This window comes from Oncorhynchus tshawytscha, linkage group LG22 (assembly GCF_018296145.1).
Source record: "Oncorhynchus tshawytscha isolate Ot180627B linkage group LG22, Otsh_v2.0, whole genome shotgun sequence".
NCBI lineage: Eukaryota > Metazoa > Chordata > Actinopteri > Salmoniformes > Salmonidae > Oncorhynchus > Oncorhynchus tshawytscha.
Window position 1 is genome coordinate 19,544,984 of NC_056450.1, and position 15,499 is coordinate 19,560,482.

The window sequence follows — 15,499 nt, forward strand, 5'->3', positions numbered from 1 at the left end:
CCTTGGCCATTAATCTGCGCAATTGCGTCTGTCGGTGTCTGTTTGCATGGCAACCCTATCTCTTCGTTACTCACTGGGCCTCCCTATTATCAGCTGTTGATGAAAGAGTTGGAGCTCTGAAGGATGCCAAGCCGTGGAGAGTGGTTTTAATTCCCACTAAAAACTCCACAAGCCCACGGAGATGTGTCGTACTGTGATAAAGCCGCTTAATTACAATGCTCACACTTTATGAAGTACACCACGGCCGCGGTGCATCATTTCCGAGCTCCACAGTAAAAAAGTGTCTGTAAAATTTAGACATTAGAAAAGTCACTTTCCCCAAAGTGGATGTTGCCAAACTCGAGTGAAATGCTCGAATTGTAGCAGAGAAAGACTGCATGCAACAATTTCATTAATTCTAACCTTTAGTTTTAATTAGAGCCTCAGTCATCTTCCTGTAATTCTATCTGGAATCTGCCAGACAGCATAACCGCCAATAATAAATCAATCTCTCTTTGAGGCCATTTTTGTGGGGGAAATGCGCTCTCTGCTATTGGCAGTGAATAGAAGGTCCGGCGAACCCTGCTTGGCATTGGCACTCACACTACTCCTCACAGTGAGCAATTGCTTCTCCCACTCTCCCATTACCAGGTGTGAAGCTTTGCTCGACAGCCCGGGCGACTCGACTGCCACACACAACTGCTGTAGCTTGGCACTAAATGAATTAATGTCTGCTCTCCACCAGAGGAGACCCTGGAATCAATCAACGTTCACCGTTGAGCACAACTCACCCTTTATCCGCCATGAGTGGGAAGCGAACATGGATTCCACTAGTTAAGCTCTCAAATTGGTGTCCGAGGAGGCAAAGTGTACTGAATGTTACCTGGAGGTAACCTGGAGGTAACCTGGAAGCTTGTGTTGACAGATTGGATCAACACAACATAAAGCTATTGTATTTAGTGAATATATTTTTCTAAATGAAATGAATGTTAGCTAAATGAATGTTAGCTAATAACACAGAAACAGCCAATGACACAGTCCGACAACACGGACATCAAAAACACGAGGTAAATAAATAAGTGAAGTAACACATGTTATAAAGTCCAGATCCCGTATCCCAAAATATGGCCTTTTTGAGAAAGAGAACTGTGTCTACTCTTTCAAAATGGTGTCCTTTGGTTTTCTCTAGGATGTCCTGTAGACCAGAACAAACCCAACAAGCCCCAGTGTCTTCCTCCGTCACGCTCCCACATCATCTCACCGCCGGATGCCACAAGTGGCTTCACCGGGGGCAGCTTGTCCTCCAAGAGCATCCAACGACTCAGCGGTAGGACCCCCACACCTTTGTTTGTGTATGTGAACTTGTGTTTTTATCTGTGTGTGCTGTTGGTTGATTTACAGGGCGGCGGTGGCGATGTTATTCATGACTGTCTCATCCAGATCCATTATACATTCTGCCCTTTCTCTTCAGCTCTGAGACACTCAATTTGCAGCCTAATTGAGCCTGCCCAAGCATATCTGGTGGCTGGTCACACAGTGTTCAGCGCCTCACACACACCACAACAGAGGTGTGAAGAAGAATAATAATAATAGTTGAAAATAATAATACATTTTTATAACACTTTTCATTACAGTGTTATTCCAAAGCTCTACAAAATTTCAAACAATGATAAGAAAAACCACAAAAAAACTATAAACATCAAATATTTAGAATCAAGGCAGGAAATAGCAGGTAGTAAGCTAGGAACTAAAGTAACTTTGCAGATTAGGACTGTAAGAAATACAGGCTGTGTTTTAAGACCTGTTTTAAAAGTTCTGATTGATGAAGTGGCTCTCAGATGATCAGGGAGAGCATTCCGTAGGCGAGGGGCAAGGGAGCAGAAAGCTCGGACCCCCATAGTGCAGCGACGTGTCTGAGGCCTTGAAGCCGTGGTGAGTTGCTGAAGCAGAGCTTGTGAGGTGGCTCATATAAATTAGGTGGGCGGGACTCAATCCATTAAATGAATGTCCAACAAAACCGAAGAAATCCAGTCTACAAACACTGTATGAAAACAACTACACATACCTGATTCACACTAAAGGATTGACCTGACTCGTACTGTCCCGGCTTTTCTTTTCACGTTGTTCTATGGTGGATGTGTAACCAGGTCAGTATAGTACAGCTTGGCTTGGCTCGGTTTGCCCTATAGTGTGATTCAAGCCATGGTGTGTGCTTACGATAAGAAATGCACTTTATTTTATAGATTAACGTTATTGCAAATGATTTCCCAACAGAATGACTGTAGTTCTATTCAGTTAGTCGCTGAAGTACTACAGTTCCATTACTGTACCATTCTCTCCAAGCCTGTAGTGAATACCTACTACCCGGGGACTATCCAGCAAAGTGATTGGCAGATTGCTGACGCCATTCTGATAAGGAGGAATGCGAAGAAGTGCCGGGAGAGAAGGAGATTGTGTGGGAAGTGGTAGAGAGACAGAGGTGGGAGAGGGATGGAGAGGTAACGATAACAATGGAGAGGCGTGTAGAGAGAGAAGGGGAGAGGGAAAGAGAGACCGAGAGGGAGAGATGGATAAGAGAGGGAGAGGCCAAGAGAGAGATAGAGGGGGAGATATCCCCCTGGTGAGTTATCAGTGAGTGGGAGCAGAGCCTCCACTATTCTAGAAGGGCTTTAGATGAGAAACAGTACTTGAGGCCCCCTTCCTTTGATCCTCCACTTACTTTATCTCTCTCTTTTATATTATTGGGCTGCTCCCCTCCTCCCCTTCCTTGGTTCCCAGATTATTTGTGGGCTGATATCAGTCAGATGTTTATCTTCCAATTGGTTCAGGGTGCTGTCTTAATGCATACTCAATCCCATCAGCATCATTACAGTAAGTGCTGTGTTGGCAACATCTGACAAAACAAATAAATACGGTATGTATGGCTCGTGGTTCTCATGGTCGTTACTAGGTCTCTTCTCTGTCTATGGCTGATGGCTACAAAGATACTCTTCATTACAACAGTGGTCACTATAACTCTGGAGAGCCACCGGGTGTGTACACTGATGTTTCAGCCTAGCACTAAAAAGCTGACGGACACCAAGAAATGTTGGTAGAGGTGCTGACTAACGGAGTAGTAAACTAAAGAATGCTCCCAACAAGTTAATGGGTCAATGCAGATCAAAACAATTGTTTGTTGATGTGTTCCAGTAAGGTTGTGATTGCATTGCGGTAAGGTTGTTAATATTGTGAGTGCGTTGCAGTAAGGCTGTTAATGTATTGCTGTAAGATTGCCTGTTGTGAATGTGTTGCAGTGCGTAACGCAGCGCGGGCCCAGAGGCTGGTGGAGCTGGACGGGGACCTGGTGCCGTTGCTCCAGAGCCATATGAAGGAGGGCGGTGGGACGCCCTGCACTAACACTCCCTGGTGGGGCGAGACCGACGACGTACGCCAGCGCAAACTCAATCGCATGGTGGCCGTGCGGCAGCACGAGGGGGGACAAGATGGCACCGGCAGCGAGGTCAAGACTAAGGTCACGGTAAAGTCAACAACATGGCCACCTGGCTCTCTACTAAGAAGCCCACTTGGCCTTCTCCCCTTCCCCCAAAATCATTTTAAAGACATCAATGTACAGCAAAACTTTTAAACGTCACTGCAGAACACACGCCATACACATATGGCCACATGCAGCTGTGGGGGCTTACAGGGACACATTTCTTATAATATTCACATCAATGTAGCAGCAGAACACACATATCACAATACCCGAACATATAAGAACAAAAATTGGCAAACAACGTAGCAATGCAACAGACAGATCAAACAGCCAGGTAGCCTATAGCCTACTATCTATGGTGCTGAAATGGACAGCACTCTCCAAGGGGATGGTTAACTCAAAGCATTTTAGATGTCACTGTTTAACACTCGCCATACGCATATGCCCATACTCAGCTGTAGGGTTGCACTTTTTGGGGAATATTCAGAGGTGGAAACTTTCTGTGGGAATTAATGGAAATATATGCAAATTAATATTAATACCATTTAAATGTAGATGTTTTTTGCATTGGATATATTTACCATATCATGTGGAGACAGAAACATAAACCTTTTACCTTATCATAAGTAGACATAATTGCAAATGATTAAATCATTCCAATGGAAATCAAAAAAACGATTTCGTTACGACTTGAACTCCAATTAAATTAGTTGACTTTTCACATGGGATGATTTCACTGAACAACAAAAGAAAGGGAATATTGAATGATCACCAATGAGCCATCGCATCTCCCCAAAAACATTTTCAACATATCTCTAAAATGATAGTCTAGAAACTAAAGATTTGGTTGTCTTCCTCTCAGGCTTCCATGTCTTCTTCCTGGACCTTTTCAATGTCCACCTCTTGAACATCAGCCTCTGAGGCCTCATCTTCACAGGCTTCATCTTGTCAGGCTCAAAAAGCTTCAAATTTGCCCGGATGGCCACCAATTTTTCAACCCTTGTATTGGTCAGCCTGTTGTGTGCTTTGGTGTGTATGTTCTCAAATAAGGACCCGTTGCACTCCGAGGCAACTGATGTTGGTGGGATTTGGAGGATGATGGAGGAAACGGGAAAAGAGCCTCAGATCCACAGTCCCTTCCACCAGATCAAATCAAATTGTATTTGTCACATACACATGGTTAGCAGATGTTAATGCGAGTGTAGTGAAATGCTTGTGCTTCCAGTTCCGACCATGCAGTAATATCTAACAAGTAATCTAACAATTTCACAACAACTACCTTATACACACACAAGTTGTAAATGAATGAATAAGAATATGTACATAAAAATATATGGATGAGCGATGGCCAAACGGCATAGGCAAGATGCAGTAGATGGTATAGAGTACAGTATATACACTGCTCAAAAAAATAAAGGGAACACTTAAACAACACAATGTAACTCCAAGTCAATTACACTTCTGTGAAATCAAACTGTCCACTTAGGAAGCAACACTGGTTGACAATAAATTTCACATGCTGTTGTGCAAATGGAATAGACAACAGTTGGAAATGATAGGCAATTAGCAAGACACCCCCAATAAAGGAGTGGTTCTGCAGGTGGTGACCACAGACCACTACTCAGTTCCTATGCTTCCTGGCTGATGCTTTGGTCACTTTTGATGGCGGTGCTTTAACTCTAGTGGTTGCATGAGACGTCTACAACCCACACAAGTGGCTCAGGTAGTGCAGCTCATCCAGGATGGCACATCAATGCAAGCTGTGGCAAGAAGGTTTGCTGTGTCTGTCAGCGTAGTGTCCAGAGCATGGAGGCGCTACCAGGAGACAGGCCAGTACATCAGGAGACGTGGAGGAGGCCGTAGGAGGGCAACAACCCAGCAGCAGGACCGCTACCTCCGCCTTTGTGCAAGGAGGAGCAGGATGAGCACAGCCAGAGCCCTGCAAAATTACCTCCATTAGGCCACAAATGTGCATGTGTCTGCTCAAACGGTCAGAAACAATGGAAATGCACTGTGCATGTGATGGAAGAATGCACTGTTCATGCAAAGGGTTGCAATTCCATTGAATTTGGGATAGTTTAACCAAAATATGCCACAAGACCTAGAATTGCCTCATGTGTATCCCACAAAAAAGGTTCACTGTTATAAGCTAACTTTATTGATTCAATTCTGCAAAATTCCCAGGCTTAACTTCCCATGGAAAATGTACTGGAAATTTACCGGAAAGTGTCCGACCCTTTGCAACCTTACTCAGCTTTGGGGCTTACCCAAACTTCGTATAGCTTCAAATAAAATACATCAGAACACACATCAGAATGTATAGGTTTCCTGCCTTTGTGATAATATCAAGAGCATATTCAGATTTACTTCACAGAACCAGTTAATAGGAAATATTTGCCTACCTTAGTTTTCCAAAACCTCCCACAAGACAGCCATTCCCTCATGCGTCTTATCCCCCATTCGTATTTTGCTCTTGGTGTCTGTGCCACATCGGTGTCCTTTAGCAATCCACGACCTCACTTAGGGGACTGGGTTGAATTTAGTCAGGGGGGGCAATAGGTAGTCCTGATATGGTGGAGGTGTACAGGGAGGCACGGGTTGAGGTACAAATCAGGTTGTTTTTTAAAAATCCCCACTCGCATTCTGCACTGCTGAACGCCACCAACAGGTATTTCAGTCCACCTGGAATATCTCCTTTACCATTGTTGTCCCTGTACTGTCTGTATGCCTGTATGACCGTGCATGGACTGTCAATGCCAAACCGCTGGCAGAGAGAGTCTGAGGACTCTTAGTTTATTTGTCATGTCTGATGCAGAGGTGGTTACTCTACACTCCACCTGGTCTTTTGCGAGTTTCATCCCTCCAGTCTTTTCCAGTCCCTACTTTATTGCATGTTGCACAGCCCAGCCTCGTATTTTACATGACAAGTCAAGTTGCTTGCTTGGTTTGCTTGCGCTTGAACTGAGCCTCCAAATTGAACCTGCTCCGGGCACTTCGTTGGTGGATGCACTGTCCTCCCCTCCCCCTCTCGTGCCAAATCTGTCTCGCTAGTAGGTCTACTAGCTAGTGGAGGTGCCAGTGGTGATGCAGAATTAGCAGCGATGTTCGCTATCTAAAGAATGGCGCCACCAGGAACAGCTTCCTCACTCCTCTCTGGCAGTTCTCTGGCTCGTTTCAGGTTAGATGCTTCACCATCTTTCTCTGGATTTTTGGACTTGACAAATGTCATCAACCTAGATTGCCTTTTCTTATCCTTTTTTATTCTTACCAAGATGACTATCCCACATTTCAAATTCAGAATTATCAGTAGACAAGGGAAACAGCTAGCTAGCCTAGGCTATGCGATGTGACTACGTAGGGACCTCTTCACTAGCTGACCACCACTTAACCTTTTTGGGATAGGGGGCAGCATTTCACTTTTGGATGAATAGCATGCCCAGAGTGAACTGCCTCCTACTCTGTCCCAGATGCTAAAATATGCATATTATTAGTATAGGATAGAAAACACTCAGAAGTTTCTAAAACTGTTTGAATTATGTCTTTGAGAATAACAGAACTCATATGGCAGGCTAAACCTGAGAAGAAGTCCAAACAGGAAGTGAGGTTGGTCGATTTTCAACCCAGTCCCTATTGAATTCACAGTGAGATATGGATGCAGTTGCACTTCCTAGGGCTTCCACTATATGTCAACCGTCTTTAGAAACTGGTTTGAGGATTCTAGTATAAAGGAGGGGCTCATGAGAGCTCTTTGAGTCAGTGGTCTGGCAGGGTGTCTCAGCCTTGTGACGCGCGCTCCCGACAGAGTTTGCTCTCGTTTTCCAGTGCTTTTCTTCAGACAATGAAATTCTCCGGTTGGAACCTTATTGATGATTTATGTTAAAAACATCCTAAAGATTGAGTCCATACATTGTTTGGCTTGTTTCTACGACCTGTAATGGAACTTTTCGAGTTTTTGTCTGGACGAAGTGCTCGCGCCTCATGAAGATGGATTACTGGGCTGAACACGCGAACAACAAGTGGCTAAATTATGGACTTTATGGAACAAATCAGTCATTTATTGTCGAACTGGGATTCCTGGGAGTGCCTTCTGATTAAGATCATCAAAGGTAAGTGAATATTTATAGTGTCTGTTGACTCCAAAATGGCAGATCTTTCTTTGGCTGGATTGGGCTCTGAGCACCGTTCTCAGATTATGCTTTTTCCGTAAAGGTTTTTTTTTTTAAATCTGACACAGTGGTTGCATTACTGAGAAGTCTATCTTTAATTCTGTGAATAACACTTGTATCTTTTATCAATGTTTATTATGAGTATTTCTGTAAAATCACCAGATGTTTTGGAATCAAAACATTACTGCATGTAACGCGCCAATGTAAACTGAGATTTATGGATATAAATATGCACATTATTGAACAAAACATACATGTATTGTGTAACATGATGTCCTATGAGTGTCATCTGATGAAGATCATCAAAGGTTAGTGATTAATTTTATCTATATTTCTGCTTTTTGTGACTCCTATCTTTGGCTGGAAAAATGGCTGTGTTTTTTTCACTTGGCTATGACCTAACATAATCATATGTTGTGCTTTCACTGTAAAGCATTTTTTAAATCGGAGACTATGGGTAGATTAACAAGATGTTTATCTTTAATTTGCTGTATTGGACTTGTTAATGTGTGAAAGTTACATATTTCTAAAAAATATTTTTGAATTTTGCGCGCTGCCTTTTCACCGGAATGTTGTCGAGGGGTTCTGCTAGCTAGGTTAAACCTGTTTCAAGATCAGTTACTTACCAGGCCGGCCTACCCCATAACCTGTATGTACAAAGAAGAGATCATGTCTGAAATCAGTGTGGCAGGATAGGATGATTACACAGTAGTATCATCACACTTTTACATGAAGATTTTCTTGGGGGGGCTGGAGAAATAATGAATAGACAATTGATTTAACTCTGATCGCTTGTATTATAATGTTTACAGTACAAACAGTGAGACAATAAATGAATCATGCTGCGAGAGGTACCGGATCTGGGCAAATGAGTGCCAGTACAAACAAAGTCAAATATGAGAGGTGCCGGCAGATCCAGCTCAAATAAAGCACTGATTCTATGGTCTCTCCACTTCTTTTACCTTCAGGGCCGCCGAGCAGAGCGTGCCCAGTTGGCGCGGGACCTGCGCCTGATGCATGCCTACAGGGAACGCAGTAAGGCAGAAGGGATCACCCACATCCTGAGCCAGGCCATCACCGTACACCACACCCTCTACGCCACGCTGGGCACCGCTGAGTACCTGGAGTATGTCCTCCGCAACCCCTTCAACACCCCACAGACTGTCACCATCTATAGCGAAGACCCCGAGCTCAGGTATGCAGGGGAAGGGATGCTGGGGGGAGTGGAGTGTGTGTGTGGGGTTTGGTGTTTGTTAGAGTTTGTGTGTGCCTGGTGTTATATTGGGGGGGTTGAGAGAGAGAAATAATATTGTAAACAATTGTATTTAAGCAGGCTGCAAAATACCATCAGACTTCGTTTATATTCAGTTTATATTCAGAATCAGACTTTGTTTATATTCCACAGCACGTTTAACCAGGAGAGAACAGGTGAAGTCTTACACTGGCTATCAGTTGCCCTTGAACCAGATACATAGATAATGCTGGAGAAATACAGTCTCTCTCTCCCTCCTCCCCATAACCCATTATTTCACACGCAGACACACTAACCACCACCCACACATATCCCACTACACACACCCCACACTCCCCCACCATAGTCTCCCATTATGGATTCTTCTCAGATCTGCATGGTGTTGGATGGATAAGCGTCCTTCATGTTGATAAACAGAAGAGGGAGGACTGGAGGAGAGTAGCGGTGTGATGGGGGAATGAATCATTATAGCATTAGCACCGGCCAGTAGGCTCTCCGGGTCTAATTGGGGATCAGGAAACACCAGAGCTGTGCTACGGATCTGCAAGCTTTCCTATCCCTGGCCGCTTAAAGGGCTGCGTGCCAACGTTAACCACCAGATATGACACACTGCCGCTGCCGACATGTTTAACACAGAACCGCCTGCCGTCTCTCGAAGAGGCATTAGAGAGTAAACAGTGAGACATTGAGGTCTTTTCTATCAAATCATAGATGCTTACTATTATACTATTACCCTTTTCACACGACTGAGCCACACTGAGATGTGCTGGCATGGTTACACATCTACAATAGTTGGAACGGAAAAATATATATCTTAGCCAGCACAGGGTTGGTCCTGTATTATTAATCATCTGTGTCATCTTTCTCTCTTCTCTTTCTTTCTCTTTGTGTCTCTCTCCCTCTCTTCTCTTTCTCTCTCTGTGTGTGTCTCTCGCTCTTTCTCTGTGTGTGTCTTGTTCTCTCTTCTCTTTCTCTCTCTGTGTGTGTCTCTCTCACTCTGTGTGTGTGTGTGTGTGTGTGTGTCTTGTTCTCTCTTCTCTTTCTCTCTCTGTGTGTCTCTCTCACTCTGTGTGTGTGTGTGTGTCTTGTTCTCTCTTTCTCCACTCCTGATGCCCTTTCATTCCCTACTGAAGCACACACACACGCGTACACATACATTTTTTGAAATACTTTTCGAAAAGGTGTGTGTGCGTGTGAAGTTTTGTTCTCTAATTAGCTACCAGACTGGAGAATGGGAAATTGTAGTAGTAAGAGCTCATTGAAATGGTCGACTAGCTCCAGCCTTTATTTAGCAGGTGGGGTTTTGGAGAAAATTCATACATTTTTCGTTGTCTATTGAGAAATGTCCTTTCTCCATGCCTGGAGGTTGAGCCTTTGAAGTTTAAAGGAGCCCCCTTTTCCTTTATGTATTTGCGCATTAAATTTGTGTACTCAAAGAAAAGAACTTCTCTATACCGCCCAGTCTGTGTTACTTTTTTGTTCCCCAAGATCTCTCCCCGGGAATCCATTTCGTGAAGAGGTTTGAAGATTTACAATGACTTGCCTACCGTTTACCAATCAGGCCGTATATAATTGAAAGAAGAGCAGTGTACCGATAAACGGTTGGCCTTTGGAGGTGTGACCGACTGCTGACCAGCGAGGATGCTCCTCTCGCTCTCTTCTTTCTTCTTCTCATCTCTCTATCTCTCCTTTATCTTACCTTTCCATCTCTCTCTCCCTATATTCTTCTCTCCTCCCCCCATCCCTTTCTCTTTTAACAGTGTTCTCTCTCACTCCCCTTTGTCTGTTCAGTGTCATAACGGACTGTGACGAGTGGAGGTATTTCAAGACACTGACCAAAACCTTAACCCCCCTGGAGGAGGGCATGTTCCACCTCAAAGAGGGCACGCTTGCCCCCCAGGTGTACCTGCGGCCCAAGGAGAGTGTGCACGTCCCCCTCAAATACCAGACCTTCATCTCAGACAACTCTGTGGTTCCCCAGGTAACCTCATGTGTCGCCATGACAACCCTGACAGTCCGACGTTAGAACACGGGCTTTAGTTCATCAGTTCGCCCAGGGATATTAGCCAGAGCCTGACTTCTATTACTAGGGTGAGAAAATGCAAATATAGGGTAAATATAATAGGATTAATGCCATGTGATTGGGTTAACGTCATTGAGCATTTAGGTCAACAATACCAAGTTAGAGTTTCTCTTGTCCGCACATCTTATCGGCTGCTACGTCTTTCTCTGTGCCTACAGATTGTACACTGGTGCTTTCCAGTTTTATAACCTGCTGTACATTCCCAGTTGTCTTGGTTGATTTAAAAGATGTATACATGTATTATTTATGTGTTTGTTTATCTACGTCTTGCAGGGGCCGAGTCTCATACCCAGTGGCAGAAGTACTCAGGTGGCCAAGAAACATCTGTCCAATACTTTGCTGGCCAAGTCAATCAAGGTATACATGGACAACCCAACCTCTGGATAAAAACATGTCCAGGGGTTGTTTTTTTGCATTGGGATGAATGCGGTCTCTGTTTTAAAGGATTTCCAGTGTGCCGTGTGAGGGAATATTGTGTGTCCCTTAGAATTATTTATATTCACTGTTTATTTCCTTTTGTATATTTCGTGTCTCTGGAGGTTGGAAATATGCTAGCTAGTGTTTGTATTTGTGATGCGTCACAGATGTTCGCTTCCCATGATTATAAATAAACCTCTCACAAACTAGATTATTTATAAACCTTGTCAATCTTGAGTTTGAACTTGTTTTAGAGATACATCTCTGACTTTACCTGTATTCCTGCCTTCCTCAATTAAGTTTAGTTAAGCCTGGTTTAGTGTTTACCACATGGTGTCCATCAAATGTTTATTTGGTCTCACTTTAAAGTACTGTAAGTGTCTCAAATACCTATGTGTTTACATGGTACTGTAGTTCCATAGACACTCGCATTGTTATAACAGTGTGGGACAAGTAGGTTTTGCTGCACTTGATTGCCTGACGCATTGGAATAAATGGAATAGTGCAAACCCTGTCATTGGGCACTCCATGCACACTCAACCAAATGCTCAATGTTTTTGGATAAGAACTAAGGTAACACTACTTAAAGCCTGCAGGTATATAATGCTTTATACCTTGTGCCAACAACCCTCTTTTGACCTACACTATCAATTCTAAAATCGGCTGGACTTACGCCCAATAGTACCTGCTAAACACGTTATGATAACATATGCGAACCCAATCTATCATCACATTCAGTATATTGTTAAAGCGAGACTCTCAAACACAGTCAAGCCTGACTTTAAACACATTGTGTGCCCCCGATTACCTACAGGCCCAAGTTTCTGTCCCCCTTTGATGATGCGTCTGAAAGTGCTGTGGGTTGTGTTAGTGTTGGCCTGCTGACAGCTGTTGGGGTTGTGTGTCAGTTTCACTGGGACAGTGGGTTAAATGGAAACTCACCGCAGCAGTACTGTGTGTGTGCATGCATGTGTGATAACGCAAATGAGAGGTCCTGTCATTGCACTCTATAACAATGTGTATCACTACCAGACTTGTGTTCAAATAGTATATGTTTTAAGTTTATTGTAACTGTATCAAGACTGCTATACATAAAGCATCCTCCTCTACCTTAAATTGCTCTTACCTTGAGTTGTCTATGTGGGCCAGTAGTGACAGCATCCACGATAATCCGTTGTTTACTATCGCTACAGGCAGCAGTAAGCATTATTCTTTTTCAATATGAAATCTCCACTTTCCTTTGTCATCCACCCTTCCCTCTCCCCAACCCTACTCGCAGGTGACATTCAGGGCAGAGGATGGTAAGCCGCTGGCCATCTGCCAGGTGAGCGTGGAGCCCACGCCTCACGTCATTGACCAGACATTCCGCTTCTACCAGCCAGAGTTGTCCTTTCTGAAGAAGGCCCTGCGCCTTCCCTCCTGGGAGAGAACGCCAGGTGCCCACTATTAGCCCCATTAGCCTAGCTACACACACACACACAAATAGACAGACATGCTAACACACACACAATGCAATTGCAGACACTCACACATACTGTACACACACACACACACACAAACACAGAGAAAGAGATGCAATCACAGACATACACACAAACACACACAAACGCACACACACTCGTCACCAGTTGTCCACTAAATGCTCAGTTTGTTCTCTCTCCCTCTCTTTTATCCCCCTCTCCCTCTCTCCCTCTACAATGTTCTCTCTCTCTCTGTCTGGCGTGTTGGCCCGGCCGGGGCCACCAGTTGGAGACACAGATGCTGGGTCTCAGATCTCAGTGCGCTGCAGTGACCCCAACGTCATCTGTGAAACAAAGATGTTGGTAAGAGAATGAATGGAATAATTTGCTCTGATACTCTGGCCAGCACTGAAACTGGGGTGTGTGAGTTAATTACGACGGCAGCTTTCACTCCATTTCCCGGGGGTAACCTCAGGGGGTTCACATTTCTATCTATCCCAGCACTAATCATCTGTTCACCGAGCCCTTGATTAGTTTAATCTAAATTGTTAGTGCTGGGATGAAACGGAAAGGTGTTCCCCGAGGAATGGATACTAAATTATGGAACTGATTTGCTAAGGAAAACTAAAATGTGCAAGGTTTCAGAATTCAAAAAGAGGCTAACTGCTGTGTTTCGAAGACATTTGTAATTGCATAACATGGGTATCGGCCACTGAAAACATTCCACGAAAGAGTGGATTTACACTAAATGCTTCAATAAACCTCAATGTGATTTCTCTTTGACAGGCACAAGGGGAGCCTCAAGATGTATATTTAAAAGTGCCGGGCAGTCCGAGCCCGCAAATCCGAAAGTTCTTCGTCACAGTGTTCACGTATGTATCCTACATAAGCACACACACACAACACATGCACACACAGATGCACTACACGTCGACACCTGCTCGTTGAACATCTCATTACAAAAATTATGGGGATTAGTATGGAGTTGGTCCCCCCTTTGCTGCTATAACAGCCTCCGTTCTTCTGGGAAGGCTTTCCACTAGATGTCGGAACATTGCTGCGGGGACTTGTTTCCATTCAGCCATGAGCATTAGTGAGGTCGGGCACTGATGTTGGACGATTAGGCCTGGCTTGCAGTTGGCGTTCCAATTCATCCCAATGTGTTCGATGCGGTTGAGGTCAGGGCTCTGTGCAGGTCAGTCAAGTTCTTCCACACCGGTCTCAACAAACCATTTCTGTATGGACCTCGCTTTGTGCACAGGGGCATTGTTCTACGTTTCCACAAACGTAGAAGCACAGAATTGTCTAGAATGTCATTGTATGCTGAAGATGGCCCTTCAATGGAACTAAGGGGCCTAGCCCGAACCATGAAAAACAGTCCCGACCATTATTCCTCCCCCACCATACACTATATATACAAAAGTATGTGGATTTGTCTATTTCAGAACAGATCTCACATCTCATAACAGATTTGTAATGTTGTTCTTCTTGGTAATGTTGGGTTTTTGAGCTAGTGCCCAATAGATTCTCATTCACTCCTTGAAGGAGAGCGTTCTTTGTCCCAGAATCGCCCAGAATGCACCGCGCGGCCCATTGACGTAGGATGGGCAACATTTCTTTCCTTTTATCCTGACTAGTCTCCCAGTCCCTGCCGCTGAATAACATCCCCAAAGCATGATGTTGCCACCACCATGCTTCACCGTAGGGATGGTGCCAGGTTTCCTCCAGATGTGACGCTTGGCATTCAGATCAGAGAATCTTGTTTGTCAAGAGTGTGTTAAGAGAATGCCAAGAGTGTGCAAAGCTGTCATCAAGGCAAAGGGTGGCTAGTTTAAATACTCACTTTTTTGGTTACTACATGATTCCATGTGTTATTTCATAGTTTTGATGTCTTCACTATTATTATTCAATGTAGAAAATAGTAATAATAAAGAAAAACCCTGGACTGGGTAGGTATGTCCTAACTTTTGACTGGTACTGTATCTGTCATTCTCATTGAAAGCAAGTCTAAGGAGCTGTATATATGTTCTATGTGCACTAAATCTATGCTTCCCATGAAATTTCATTTTTGTATCTCTTAATTTCATTTTTTTTACACCAGCTTCGAACAGCTGAAAATAAAACATTTTTGTTTATGGAAAATATATTTAACAGCGGTTTAGATGGTACAATGATTCTTTACTCTATACTTCCTTCTTTTGTCAAATAAACTGATAAATAAAATGAGGCAAACCATTTAGAATTTTTTAACCAGGAAATGGTAGAGTGATTTCTACATTTCTACACTGGCATGCAAGATAGCAAACTACCGGTAGCTAATTACTGTAGCTGGCTAATTAAGTTGATCATGCTTTGTGACACACCCAGTTTGATTTTGTTTTAGTCCACACAGCATGTCGCCACTAGTAAGCATCTGATGAACAGCAGGGGAAACAAAGTGTTGCTGACAGCCATAGAGCTGGGCTTTTTTTGTCCTGGTCTCTGAGAAAGTTTGACTGTTGTCCGTTTACGTTGTGCATTGACTTGAACCCCCCCCCAGCCACATAACAAGCAATGTAAAAGCTGGCAATGAAATCCGAGCACCTGGGCACCAGGCTGCTGCTGGCAGAGTAGTACTGAACAGCTTATTTTGAACAATATATTTTTTAAACAGTAAAATGTACACAC

General features: G+C 43.8%; 1 protein-coding gene across 4 annotated transcripts in view; it reads left to right on the top strand.

The window, feature by feature from the left end:
• nphp4 (nephronophthisis 4) overlaps positions 1–15,499 on the top strand; it is a 191,766-nt gene that overhangs the window by 162,625 nt on the left and 13,642 nt on the right. For all 4 annotated transcript variants that reach the window (XM_024384500.2, XM_042303891.1, XM_024384503.2 and 1 more), the window contains 8 exons: positions 1,169–1,306; positions 3,273–3,496; positions 8,589–8,815; positions 10,664–10,853; positions 11,229–11,312; positions 12,652–12,808; positions 13,119–13,195; positions 13,619–13,704. In XM_024384500.2, the coding sequence (XP_024240268.1) occupies positions 1,169–1,306; positions 3,273–3,496; positions 8,589–8,815; positions 10,664–10,853; positions 11,229–11,312; positions 12,652–12,808; positions 13,119–13,195; positions 13,619–13,704 (1,183 nt within the window). The remainder of the gene's footprint in view (positions 1–1,168; positions 1,307–3,272; positions 3,497–8,588; positions 8,816–10,663; positions 10,854–11,228; positions 11,313–12,651; positions 12,809–13,118; positions 13,196–13,618; positions 13,705–15,499) is intronic.